Here is a 14,751-nt window from a genome sequence, read left to right as displayed (position 1 = left end):
TCATCACCGCCTATCATCATACCCCTGTCATCATCCCACACCCCCCTTCATCATCACCGCCTATCATCATCCCCCTGTCATCATCCCACACCCCCCTTCATCATCACCGCCTGTCAGCATCCCACACCCCCCTTCATCATCACCGCCTGTCATCATCCCCCCCTCTTCATCATCCCCCCTTCATCATCACTGCCTGTCATCATCCCACACCCCCCCCCCCCTTCATCATCACCGCCTGTCAATGTCTGAACAGTGGTCTTCAACCTGCGGACCTCCAGATGTTTCAAAAACTACAACTCCCAGCATGCCCGGACAGCCGATGGCTGTCCGGGCATGCTGGGAGTTGTAGTTTTGAAACATCTGGAGGTCCGCAGTTTGAAGACCACTGCGGCCTTTGTCATCACCCAGACCCCCCCCCCCCACCCCCTTTAGTTTTATACTCACCTCCCCTCGGTGGGAAGGAAGGGTGAGCTGGTCCAGGCCATCTGTGCTGCGGGGACCGTCTGGTGGGGAGGGATAGTAGTTCTGGGCTGTCCATCTTCACCGGGGGGGCCTCTTCTCTGCGCTTCGGGCCCGGAATAGTGACGTTGCCTTGACGATGACGCACAGGGACGTTGCGCATGAACGTCCCTGTGCGTCGTCGTCAAGGCAACATCACTCACCCTTCCTTCCCACCGAGGGGAGGTGAGTACAAAACTAAAGGGGTTGGGGGGCGGTCTGGATGATGACGAAGGCCGCAGTGGTCTTCAACCTGCGGACCTCCAGATGTTTCAAAACTACAACTCCCAGCATGACGGGAGTTGTAGTTTTGAAACATCTGGAGGTCCGCAGGTTGAAGACCACTGTTCAGACATTGACAGGCGGTGATGATGAAGGGGGAGGGGATGATGACAGGCGGTGATGATGAAGGGGGGTGTGGGATGATGACAGGGGGATGATGACAGGCGGTGATGATGAAGGGGGGTGTGGGATGATGACAGGGGGATGATGACAGGCGGTGATGATGAAGGGGGGTGTGGGATGATGACAGGCGGTGATGATGAAGGGGGATGATGACAGGCGGTGATGATGAAGGGGAGGATGATGACAGGCGGTGATGATGAAGGGGAGGATGATGACAGGCGGTGATGATGAAGGGGAGGATGATGACAGGGTAATGATGAAGGGGGGGGGTGATGACAGGCGGTGATGATGAAGGGGTGATGATGATGGAAGTGCTGGGAGTTGTAGTTTTGAAACATCTGAATGTCCGCAGGTTGAAGACCACTGAGGGCGCGGAGAGTTCACTCGAGTATAAGCCGAGGGGGGTGTTTTCAGTACGAAAAATCGTCCCGAAAAACTCGGCTTATACTCGAGTATATTTATTCGGTGCAGGTTTTTCCAATGCAGATTTTCTTAATCTGTGTGAAAGGAAGAAGTGTCTTGTAACTTGACGCAAACACCACATCTGATAAATTACCTCATGAATGAGGCTAAATCCATGTCTGAAATCTGAAGTATACAAGTTTTCTCATCCAAGGATGTCTCTCAGATTTCTGCCACACTCTTGAACGCAGCCTAATTCTTTTGATGCTGACATACATGTTATAGTTGGAATTTAGTAGAGTAGAAGTGGAGTTATACTTCAGTGATAGAGAATAATCTGTGAAATATTCATTTGGTAAGAATGAAAAAGAACAAAGAACAGTTTATGTACTATTCTTGAATGTGTTCTTATGCTTGTTTCAGGGGGACCGCATGTGGCATTTTGCCATTTCTGTATTCCTCATTGAACTCTATGGACATAACCTGCTGCTAACAGCTGTTTTTGGCTTAGTGGTAGCCGGCTCTGTACTAGTGTTTGGGGCATTAATCGGTGACTGGATAGACAGAAAACCCAGAAACAAAGGTAAGTTTTATGGTAATAGTTGGTTCATCTTCTCCTTGTCCTTGTAGATGAATTATATATACCAGAATGCACATACAGCTCATATGTAGTTCCTTTTTCTGGTAGTGACATACTACCCATGTGTGTGTAGAATGTAGATTAAAAAACAATATTTATATGGAAATCATCCAATTACGAGTCACCTGTGTGGGTCCACATTAAAGGGGTACTCCCCTAGAAAACTTTTTTTTTTTTTTTTATCAACTGGTGCCAGAAAGTTATACAGATTGGTAAATTACTTCTATTTAGAAATCTTAATTCTTATCAGTACTTATCAGCTGCTGTATGCTCCACAGGAAGTTTTCAAATGTCCTTTCTGTCTGACCACAGTGCTCTCTGCTGACACTTCTGTCCATTTTAGGAACTGTCCAGAATAGAAGCAAATCCCCATAGCAAACCTCTCCTGCTCTGGACAGTTCCGAAAATGGACAGAGGTGTCAACAGAGAGCATTGTGGTCAGACAGAAAGGAAATTCAAAAAGAAAATAACTTCCTGTGGAGCATATAGTAGCTGATAAGGACTGGAAGGATTAAGATTTTTAAATGGAATTTAAATAGAAATAATTTACAAATCGGTTTAACTTTCTGGCACCAATTGATAAAAAAATAATATATATATATATATTGTTTTCCAGGGGAGTACCCCTTTAACCTCTTAAGGACCCAGGACGTATGGGTACGTCCTGGGTCCCGGTCCTGCGATATAACGCGGGGTCACACGGTAACCTCGCATCATATCGCGGCGAGCCCGGCGTCATAGTGAAGCCGGGACCCGCCTCTGTGTTGTCTGTGTTGTCCCTGTGCGCGCGGCCCCGCTCCTTAGGGCGCGCGCGCGCCGGGTCTCTGCAATTTAAAGGGCCAGTGCACCAATGATGGTGCCTGGCCCAATCTCCCTGATTAGTTTCCACCTGTGCACTCCCTATTTATACCTCACTTCCCCTGCACTCCCTGGCCGGATATTGTTGCCCTTGTGCCAGAGAAAGCCTTTCCTTGAGTGTTCCTAGCCTGTGTTCCAGACCTCCTGCCGTTGCCCCTGACTACGATCCTTGCTGCCTGCCCTGACCTTCTGCTACGTCCGACCTTGCTCTTGCCTTATCCCTTGTACCATGCCTATCTCAGCAGTCAGAGAGGTTGAGCCGTTGCCGGTGGATATGACCTGGTTGCTACCGCCGCTGCAAGACCATCCCGCTTTGCGGCGGGCTCTGGTGAAAACCAGTAGCTACTTAGAACCGGTCCACCGACACGGTCCACGCCAATCCCTCTCTGACACAGAGGATCCACCTCCAGCCTGCCGAATCGTGACAGTAGATCCGGCCATGGATTCCGCTGAGGTGTCGCTGTCAAGTCTTGCCGACATTTCCACGGTGATCGCCCAGCAATCCCTAATGATCACCCAACGAAATCACCAGCTGTCATACTTGACCACCGTGACACAGCAACTTCAGTCACAGATACAGCAGCTGCTGCCGCAGATACAGCAACTTCAGTCACAGACACAGCAGCTGCAACAGCAACAACCATCTCCTCCGCCGGCTCCTGCAACTCCTCCGCAGCCACCGGCTGCTCCTAACCCCCGCTTGTCCCTGCCGGACAAATTTGATGGGGACTCTAGACTCTGCCGTGGTCTCCTGCCTGGGAAGGCCCTGCCATGGGCCACACCGCTCGGAGCACCTCTCTCACAGTATCCTTTGCAATCTACCCCTGTGCCTCCCGCCGAGGAGGCTATGCAAGTGGATCGGTCTCGCCTGACCCCTGAAGAGAGGACTCGCCGCAGAAAGAAAGATTTACTTCTATAATGCACTGTGCGTTACCGCACAGAACCCCTGCTCTTGAGCATGGAACTGCATCTCGAAAAAATTGAACTTTTTGTTTTGCCCAAATGCTCCTCTGAAGTCCTCCTCGGTCTGCCATGGCTCCAACGCCACTCCTCTACCCTTGTCTGGACCACTGGGGAGATCAAGAGCTGGGGTGCATCTTGCCACAGAAAATGCCTCACGTCTGCTCCCAGTCCTGTCAGTCAAACCTCTGTGTCTCCTCCTTTACCTGGTCTCCCCAAGGCCTATCTGGACTATGCTGTGTCTCCTCCTCACAGCCCCCGTCCTGTTCACACTCTGCCCCATGCCAAGCTTTACCCTCTTCCCTCCCTCCCCACTCCCACGCCTTCTTGTGTGCCCGCTGTTGATGAGGTTTCCCGGGGCTTCGCCACCGTCTGGAAAAAGACTCTAAAATCCCTCATACTAGCCTCATCCCGGGTGAAGAAGCTTGCCGAAAAAAAAAGAAGAACTCCTCCTGTTTTTGTGTGGCTCTCCACCAAGTATATCCGCTTCCGTGTCCCCAGTTTTAATCTGGGACCACGTTATCTTGGACCCTTTGTAGTTAAGTGCCCAGAGGAGAGATCTTGGGAACCTGAGGACAACATCCTGGACAAAAGTCTTATCCTCAGGTTCTCAGGCTCCAAGAAGAGGGGGAGACCCAAGGGGGGGGGGGTACTGTTACGCTGAGCGCTCCGGGTCCCCGCTCCTCCCCGAAGCGCTCGCAACGTTCTCTTATTCGCAGCGCTCCGGTCAGACCTGCTGACCAGGTGCGCTGCGATATTGCTCCCAGCCGGGATGCGATTCGCGATGCGGGACGCGCCCGCTCGCGATGCGCATCTCGGCTCCCGTACCTGACCCGTTCCCAGTCTGTGTTGTCCCTGTGCGCGCGGCCCCGCTCCTTAGGGCGCGCGCGCGCCGGGTCTCTGCAATTTAAATCTCCCTGATTAGTTTCCACCTGTGCACTCCCTATTTATACCTCACTTCCCCTGCACTCCCTGGCCGGATATTGTTGCCCTTGTGCCAAAGAAAGCCTTTCCTTGAGTGTTCCTAGCCTGTGTTCCAGACCTCCTGCCGTTGCCCCTGACTACGATCCTTGCTGCCTGCCCTGACCTTCTGCTACGTCCGACCTTGCTCTTGCCTTATCCCTTGTACCATGCCTATCTCAGCAGTCAGAGAGGTTGAGCCGTTGCCGGTGGATACGACCTGGTTGCTACCGCCGCTGCAAGACCATCCCGCTTTGCGGCGGGCTCTGGTGAAAACCAGTAGCTACTTAGAACCGGTCCACCGACACGGTCCACGCCAATCCATCTCTGACACAGAGGATCCACCTCCAGCCTGCCGAATCGTGACAAAAAGTTTGAATCACCCGGCATTTCCAAGAATAAAAAAACCACAGTGTAAATAAAAATAAACATATGTGGTATCGCCGCGTGCGGAAATGTCCAAATTATAAAAAATATACCGCTTTTTAAACCCCACGTTCAATGACGTACGCGCAAAAAAATTCCAGTCCAAAATAGCGCAATTTTGATCACTTTTTATATCACAAAAAAGTGAATAAAAAGTGATCAAAAAGTCTGATCAGAACAACAATGATACCACTATAAACTGCAGATCACAGCGCAAAAAATTAGCCCTCATAGCACCCTGAACACAGAAAAATAAAAAACCTATAGGGGTCAGAAGATGACCATTTTAAACGTATACATTTTCCTGCATGTGTTCATGATTTTTTTCTGAAGTGATACAAAATCAAACCTATACAAGTAGGGTATCATTTTAACCATATGGACCTACAGAATAAAGATAAGGTATCATTTTTGCCGAAAAATGTGCTGCGTAAAAACGGAAGCCCCCAAAACTTACAAAATAGTGTTTTTTCATCAATTTTGTCGCACATTGATTTTTTTCCCGTTTCACCGTAGATTTTTGGGTAAAATGACTAATGTCATTACAAAGTAGAATTAGTGACGCAAAAATAAGCCATCATATAGAATTTTAGGTGAAAGTTTTAAAGAGTTATGATTTTTTAAATTTTAGAAGGAAAAATTGAAAATGAAAAAACGGAAAAAGCCGGGTCCTTAAGGTTAAAGTATGAGGTGTGACTGACCAGTCATTAGCATTAGAGAATACACAGGAAAGCTGGGTAATCCAGAATGCTCTGAGCAAAGTGCTGTTTATTAGAAGTGATCATCCTTATAGGTATACGTCATAGATTATGTTGCTTCTGCATGCATAACACTTAACTAGAGACACTTGTTAATTAAAGGGGTACTCCAGGGAAGTTAAGAAAAATAAAAATGCCCCAAAGCCACCACAATACCTGTTCTGTGTCCCCTGTAGTTATCCTTGTGATTTTGCCAGTTCCTGTGGCCCCTGTTGTCTCCTGAATATTCTTTTTTCTTACTTGACGCTCAGACTACAACTCTCAGCAGTCAGTGCGGCTCTGTGTAATGGCTGCCAGCCAATTGCTGTTACTATCTGTGTGCATGCTGTGTTATTGTAAACACAGTCAGCAGCACACACTGTACAAGTCTTTTCTTTCAAACTATCCTTCCTCCCCAGCAAGAAATCATACTATGCTCTGAATGGCAGCAGTCAGTGATTAGATCTACAGAAGACAAAGAGCAGTGTTATGTGCTGAGTTGTGACTGAGAATCTTCACAGGAGACACTGGGCTGTTTCTCTCCCGGCAAGATCCTCACACAGGAACGGGTGGGGAGATGTGGCTGTCAAGACCCCTAGACAAAACAGAAATCACGTGGTGTTTGTCTTCCAGGAGAGTGGGGGCTAGTGAGGGTTTTGCACAAAGACAAGGTGGATCTGATAATGACTTCTTCCTCTCACTCCCTGCATGTATATGACAGCTGAAAGAGGGAAACTGCTGTATATAGCTAATGATTTCTACTGCAAATTGCATATGTATATTATTAAATAGACAAACCTTCCTCCGCCACCATCACCAAAGCCTATTGCTTTGATTTAAATGCAGATAACATGTTATGTTTTTCCAGCAGTACACGACTCTCTGCAAACACATCACTTATGTGTCAAGAGAAAAGAAATGAGAGAATTGTATAACAATGTAACTATCATGCAGAAATTGTATCACATTTAGTGTGCTATCATAACCATTAAAACAGATTGCAAATATGTTCAGATAAAAAAAAAAAGATACAGTACATCGGGGATACATTATTAATGTTTATACAGTGGGGCAAAAAAGTATTTAGTCAGCCACCAATTGTGCTTAAAAAAATGAGAGAGGCCTATAATTTTCATCATGGGTATACCTCAACTATGAGAGACATAATGAGAGGGGGACCTAGTGAATGACCTGCAGAGAGCTGGGACCAAAGTAACAAAGGCTACCATCAGTAACACACTATGCCACCAGGGACTCAAATCATGCCGTGCCAGACGTGTCCCTCTGCTTAAGCCAGTACATGTCCAGGTCCGTCTGAAGTTTGCTAGAGAGCATTTGGATGATCCAGTTTTTGTAAAAACTCAACTCGACGTGTTTGGAGGTGAAAGAATGCTGAGTTGCATCCAAAGAACACCATACCACTGTGAAGCATGGGGGTGGAAACATCATGCTTTGGGGCTGTTTTTTGCTACGGGACCAGAATGACTGATCCGTGTAAAGGAAAGAATGAATGGGGCCATGTATCATGAGATTTTGAGTGAAAACCTCCTTCCATCAGCAAAGGCATTGAAGATAAAATATGGCTTAGTCTTTCAGCATGACAATGATCCCAAACACATCGCCTGGGCAATGAAGGAGTGGCTTCGTAAGAAGAATTTCAAGGTCCTGGGGTGGCCTAGCCAGTCTCCAGATCTCAACCCCATAGAAAACCTTTGGAGGGAGTTGAAAGTCCATGTTGCCCAGCGACAGCCCCAAAACATCACTGCTCTAGAGGAGATCTGCATGGAGGAATGGGCCAAAATACCAGCAACACTGTGTGAAAACCTTGTGAAGACTTACAGAAACTGTTTGACCTTTGTCATTGCCAACAAAGGGTATATAACAAAGTATTTAGATGAACTTTTGTTATTGACCAAATACTTATTTTCCACCATAATTTGCAAATAAATTCTTAAAAAGTCAGACAATATGATTTTTGGGATTTTTCTCCCCTCATTATGTCTCTCATAGTTGAGGTATACCTATAATGAAAATTACAGGCCTCTCTCATCTTAATAAGTTGGAGAACTTGCACAATTGGTTGCTGACTAAATACTTTTTTGCCCCACTTTACAACTAATATGTGACTACTTTAAGTTATATATATACTCAACAGGGATTTTTAGCATTCAAACAGGACAGAAGGCTATATGCATCATTATACTCTCTTGCCCGGACTGCATAAAAACAAAACTGTCAGGTTTGCTGATTACAACCAATCACAGCTCAGCTATCATGTTACTAGAACTCCTTACGATATGAAAGTTGAGCTATGATTGGTTGTTATTGGCAAAGTCACAGAAGAATGTAGAATTGGCTCAATTAATACTAAAAGAGTACCTGTCATCATCTAAACTTTCCCTGATCCCCCTTCCCATCTGTCCCCTTCTCTAACTATGCCTATCCCTGTGTTTATTGAGGTTTAAAACGCTGTGGAAATACATTTTTTCATCCCTCTTCATTAGCTCAGGAGCACTGTCTTTCTGAGGGGTGGAAGGAGGCGGGTCCTGGCAGGCATGATGTCACATGAAGCCTGGCTGGGGCTCTGCTTCTGCCAGTCTTCCTGTATGCTGCTCTCCCTCTGCAGCAGTGTTTCCCAACCAGGGCACCTCCAGCTGTTGCAAAACTACAACTCCCAGACAGCCAACAGCTGTCGTGACATGCTGGGAGTTGTAGTTTTGCAACAGCTGGAGGCACCCTGGTTGGGAAACACTGCTCTGCAGTGTGCATACAGACTAAGTACAGTGGATGGATTGCAGCCTGTATCTCTCTCTCTCCTGTGTCTCTCTGCACTAAAAAGTCAATGCTGAGAACCAGGGGCTGAGGGAGCAATTACAGAGGCAGTAATTAAGATGAATGTCAGGGGGGGGGGGCACAGAGCAGGGAGTGCAGTGAGATAATACAATGTATAAGATAACGTGTGGTGAGGGGCAGGGAGAACACAGAGCAGGGGGAGGTGACTGACTGTTATATGAGAGGCATGTGCAGGCTTGTAGCTCACAGTACTGAACTTCCTGTGGAAGGACCAGAGCCCTTCAGCATTAGTCCTAAAAGCTGTATACTTACTATGAAAAGTATAGGATGCTGCTTGCAGACCAGTCATAGAAGAGTGACCCCTAGTGGCCAAAAATATAAAATGAAAAAACTGGTATAAATATTAATATTTTTTAATGAAGATATATTACAATATCTCTTCATTAATGATTATGAACAACATATTAAAAGTTTTTGTTGATGACAGGTACTCTTTAACCTTTTAATAGATTACATATAAAATAGTGTCCTCAAATTAACACAATAGTGAATGCAAAAATGACAAGAGGTCATATATGCAACAACATGCCAAGTTCCAATTCTCACCTCCTCACCGATCGCTGCTACCGATTGGTGAGAAGGTGAAACTGCTATCCGGACCCCTCTCCTAATATCATGCTATGACTATTGGTTTATGAGTGTATGGTCCCCATTGGACCAACCAACTTCTTTTGTCATTGGCAGTTATTTTGTATGTCCAGCCATTTATTGTGCATTGTTTCTCCTGCTTATTTTCCCCTGAGGAACCCCTGATTGTTTGGGTGTGTATCAGTATAAAAAAAAAAGTGGGGAAACGTCATGTGACTGTTGTCTCAATACATAAGGATTATGATTGCAGTTTGCAGGAATTTACGTACTTGCCAGGTTGGGTGTGCTAGGGTGACGCATAGGCCTGGTACGCACGGCCCTGGTACCCTATGTTGAACTTGGCATTTCGTTTCATATACGACCTCTTGTAATTTTTGTATTCACTGTTGTGTTCATTTGAGGACACTATTTTATATGTAATTTTATTAAATGTTAAAGGGATGCTCCCCTAGAAAACATTTTTAAGTGAACTGTTGCCAGAAAGTGAAACAGATTTGTAAATTACTGCTATTTAAAAATCTTAATCCTTCCTGTACTTGTCAGCTGATGTATACTACAGAGAAAGTTATTTTCTTTGTAAATTTCCTTTCTGTCTGACCACATGGCTCTCTGCTGATACCTTTGGCCATTTCAGGAACTTTCCAGCATAGGAGCAAATCCCCATAGCAAACCTATCCTGCTCCAGACAATTCCTAAAATTGACCGAGGTGTCAGCAGAGAGCACTGTGGTCAGACAGAAAGGAAATTCAAAAAGAAAACAACTTCCTGTGGCGCATATAGCAGCTGATAAGTACTGGAAGGATTAAGATTTTTAAATAGAAGTCATTTACAAAGCTGGTTAACTTTCTGGTACCAGTTGATGTAAAAGAAAATGTTTTCCAGGGGAGTACCCCTTTAAGTTTTAATTGAGCCAATACCACATTCTTCTGTGACTTTTCTCCAGTATTGCCCTACGTTGTATCATTGTATCCTGGTTTTCTGTGACATTGTTATGGGCAAACCCAGACAGTTTTGGTTTTAGGCAAAATGATGAATCTAGGCCTCTGAGTGTAGGTAAGTCATTGGGTTTTGCAGTTTTTGTACACCTCACAGTGCCAAACCACAAAGATGAGTTATGCAAAATGACAGTCTCTGATACACTGACAAATAGATCTGCTGCTGTAGTTTTCAAGACTTTAAAGTTTTGAATTAATTGATGCATCTTTTGTGCACTTATAGTTTATGATTATTAAATGTTGGATAAACAAGATATGTTATTGAGGATCCATCACCTCTCCTATCATCTATTTTAGTAATTACTTGTGTTTATGGAAAAAATTATTTCTAGAAACTTAATAAATAAATTGACATTTGGGTATTCCAAGTTAGACTTTGTATGGACCCCCCCCAACACTGCTGAATCAGTGCTGATAGAGCCAGACACACCGCTTTGGCAAGGAGAAATGGTAACACCCAGTTGTCAATTTATTTATAAATATTATGGAGGAATTACAAAAGAACAGCACACCACAGAGTTATTAGAAAATATATTGTACTCCAGAATTGTTTCTTCATGGTAAATGCTTGTATTTCCTACAAGAGACAGGTCTTCAGTGGTGCTCTTTAAAGGGACTGCATATTTTAAAGACTACGGTATATACACCTTCTAGCAATGGTTTTTTAAACTAACAAATTACAATTAATCTTGATAAACTGGATACTACCATTGTGCATATGCAGCTCTGCTTCATAAACCATATCTTGCAAAATACAAATCAATGTTAGAGGTGACACTGAAGCATATAGCCTAGTTTATTGAGAGAGGGGAGGAAGGGCTAAACAGAGCATACTTCAAGGGAAACACCCACTAAGGTGTGCAGCACTATAAGCAGGTCATACTAGACAAAGGAGGTAAATTATAAGTGCTACGGAAACGGCAATAGCACAGTGCAACCTCTTAATGTACATGGATACATACAGCATCTAAACCTATTTAAAGGGGTACTTCGGTGAAAAACTTTTTTTTTTTCTTTCTTTAAATCAACTTGTGCCAGAAAGTTAAACAGATTTGTAAATTACTTCTATTAAAAAATCTTAATCCTTCCTGTACTTATTAGCTGTTGAATACTACAGTGGAAATTATTTTCCGTTTGAAACACAGAGCTCTCTGCTGAATCTCGAGCACAGTGCTCTCTGCTGACATCTCTGTCCATTTTAGGAAGTGTCCAGAGTAAAAGGAAATCCCCATAGCAAACATATGCTGTTCTGGACAGTTCCTAAAATGGACAGAGATGTCAGCAGAGAGCTCTGTGCTCGTGATGTCAGCAGACAGCTCTGTGTTTCAAAAAGAAAAGAATTTCCGCTGTAGTATTCAGCAGGTAATAAGTACAGGAAGGATAAAGATTTTTTTTAATAGAAGTAATTTACAAATCTGTTTAACTTTCTGGCACCAGTTGATTTAAAAGAAAAATATAAGTTTTTCACCGGAGTACCCCTTTAAGGTTTAATATACAGAGTATGTATGGTGTTCTTCTATTTGGCCCAAAATGGTCAAAGGGGTGAGCATGTTGCATTTCAACTGCCTGGACCTTTGTTTTTTTGTTTGTTAACCCCTTAAGGACGCAGGACGTAAATGTACGTCCTGGTGAGGTGGTCCTTAACGCACCAGGACGTACATTTACGTCCTAAGCATAACCGCGGGCATCGGAACGATGCCCGTGTCATGCGCGGCTGATCCCGGCTGCTGATCGCAGCCAGGGACCCGCCGGCAATGGCCGACGCCCGCGATCTCGCGGGCGTCCGCAATTAACCCCTCAGGTGCCGGGATCAATACAGATCCCGGCATCTGCGGGAGTTCGCGATTTAAATGAACGATCGGATCGCCCGCAGCGCTGCTGCGGGGATCCGATCATTCATAACGCCGCACGGAGGTCCCCTCTCCTTCCTCCGTCCGGCTCCCGGCGTCTCCTGCTCTGGTCTGTGATCGAGCAGACCAGAGCAGAAGATGACCGATAATACTGATCTGTTCTATGTCCCATACATAGAACAGATCAGTATTAGCAATCATGGTATTGCTATGAATAGTCCCCTATGGGGACTATTCAAGTGTAAAAAAAAAGTAAAAAAATGTAAAAGTAAAAGTAAAAAAAAAGTGAAAAATCCCCTCCCCCAATAAAAAAGTAAAACGTCCGTTTTTTCTTATTTTACCCCCAAAAAGCGTAAAAAACATTTTTTATAGACATATTTGGTATCGCCGCGTGCGTAAATGTCCGAACTATTAAAATAAAATGTTAATGATCCCGTACGGTGAACGGCGTGAACGAAAAAAAATAAAAAAAGTCCAAAATTCCTACTTTTTTAATACATTTTATTAAAAAAAAAATTATAAAAAATATATTAAAAGTTTTTTATATGCAAATGTGGTATAAAAAAAAAGTACAGATCATGGCGCAAAGAATGAGCCCCCATACCGCCGCTTATACGGAAAAATAAAAAAGTTAGAGGTCATCAAAATAAAAGGATTATAAACGTACTAATTTGGTTAAAAAGTTCGTGATTTTTTTTAAGCGCAACAAGAATATAAAAGTATGTAATAATGGGTATCATTTTAATCGTATTGACCCTCAGAATAAAGAACACGTCATTTTTACCATAAATTGTACGGCGTGAAAACGAAACCTTCCAAAATTATCAAAATTGCGTTTTTCGTTTTAATTTCCCCACAAAAATAGTGTTTTTTGGTTGCGCCATACATTTTATGATATAATGAGTGATGTCATTACAAAGGACAACTGGTCGCGCAAAAATCAAGCCCTCATACTAGTCTGTGGATGAAAATATAAAAGAGTTATGATTTTTAGAAGGCGAGGAGGAAAAAATGAAAACGTAAAAATTAAATTGTCTGAGTCCTTAAGGCCAAAATGGGCTGAGTCCTTAAGGGGTTAAAGGGGTATTCCAGGCAAAAACTTTTTTTTATATATCCACTGGCTCCGGAAAGTTAAACAGATTTGTAAATTAAATGAAAAGAAAATATATAACCAATCCTTCTAGGATTTTACCTCGAAGGGTACACAATGAATTCAAAAATAATATAGAGAAATTTCAATTGATATAAATTTTATTAAACATATATAAAGCAGTTGATGAAATTGTATAAAATTATTCTAATCCTGGCACAGATATATTATAGGTGAATATTCCACTGGGCCCTAGTGGTATTGATCACCTAAAGTGGGAAGACTTTGTTCTAACAATGATAGATAATAGAAAAATTAATAAAAAAAAATTAAGTAATAAAAAATTATTAAAAAATTATTAAAATATACCGGTCTGAAAAAGGTATTATGTCCTTCTCTGGTGCAGCTGATATAATATCTTAGCGATGAATAGATGGACAAGTAGTGTATCCACTAAGCAGTTGATTTTTTCAGTCTATTGGCTAATACAGGCTTGGTCTGGTCTGTATTGGATACTGCTGTTACAATGTATCTCACCCGCTCCTGGCGCTCGATGTTGTCTCCGTCCACCATACGCCGGCTGCGCTGGCACAGGGCTGTCACTTGTGCAGAGTTTTACTTGTGCAGGGGTACGTTTGGCACAACGTCCCCAGTGGCCTCCGTGTTGCTCCTGTGATGGTATTGCAGGGCGGGCGCAGCGCTGGCGTCCCTCGTGGTGGATGATGATGGAGAGTGGTGATTTCTCAGGGCGGGTGGAAGATGGATCTTTCCCAGCAGATTCAGGTTAGTGGAAAATCGCGGTGTGAGTCCAGATCGGACTGCAGCTGTGGTGATTGTTGCTTCCAATAAATAGCAAGTCTCTATGCCAGGTTCACACCATCGATATATAGCAAGGTGCGGCAATTGACCTAGACGCGTTTCAGGGTTCTTTTGCTAAATTGCATGACCCTTTCTTCAGTAGGAGAAATAAAGAATGACTCATTCTTTATTTCTCCTACTGAAGAAAGGGTCATGCAATTTAGCAAAAGAACCCTGAAACGCGTCTAGGTCAATTGCCGCACCTTGCTATATATCGATGGTGTGAACCTGGCATAGAGACTTGCTATTTATTGGAAGCAACAATCACCACAGCTGCAGTCCGATCTGGACTCACACCGCGATTTTCCACTAACCTGAATCTGCTGGGAAAGATCCATCTTCCACCCGCCCTGAGAAATCACCACTCTCCATCATCATCCACCACGAGGGACGCCAGCGCTGCGCCCGCCCTGCAATACCATCACAGGAGCAACACGGAGGCCACTGGGGACGTTGTGCCAAACGTACCCCTGCACAAGTAAAACTCTGCACAAGTGACAGCCCTGTGCCAGCGCAGCCAGCGTATGGTGGACGGAGACAACATTGAGCGCCAGGAGGGGGTGAGATACATTGTAACAGCAGTATCCAATACAGACCAGACCAAGCCTGTATTAGCCAATAGACTGAAGAA

The 14,751-nt window shown here is 44.2% G+C and overlaps 1 protein-coding gene across 3 annotated transcripts in view; it reads left to right on the top strand.

Annotated features, from left to right (window-relative positions):
- LOC130272551 (solute carrier family 40 member 1-like) overlaps positions 1 to 14,751 on the top strand; it is a 59,326-nt gene that overhangs the window by 25,576 nt on the left and 18,999 nt on the right. For 2 of the 3 annotated variants that reach the window (XM_056518400.1, XM_056518401.1), the window contains 2 exons: positions 1,729 to 1,888; positions 6,408 to 6,596. In XM_056518400.1, coding sequence (XP_056374375.1) covers positions 1,729 to 1,888; positions 6,408 to 6,596 — 349 coding nt within the window. The remainder of the gene's footprint in view (positions 1 to 1,728; positions 1,889 to 6,407; positions 6,597 to 14,751) is intronic. The other variant, XM_056518402.1, reaches the window with a different exon arrangement.

Source organism: Hyla sarda, chromosome 5 (genome assembly GCF_029499605.1).
Source record: "Hyla sarda isolate aHylSar1 chromosome 5, aHylSar1.hap1, whole genome shotgun sequence".
NCBI lineage: Eukaryota > Metazoa > Chordata > Amphibia > Anura > Hylidae > Hyla > Hyla sarda.
Note: the sequence above shows the minus strand (reverse complement) of the source record. Positions and strands in the feature narration are given on the sequence as shown.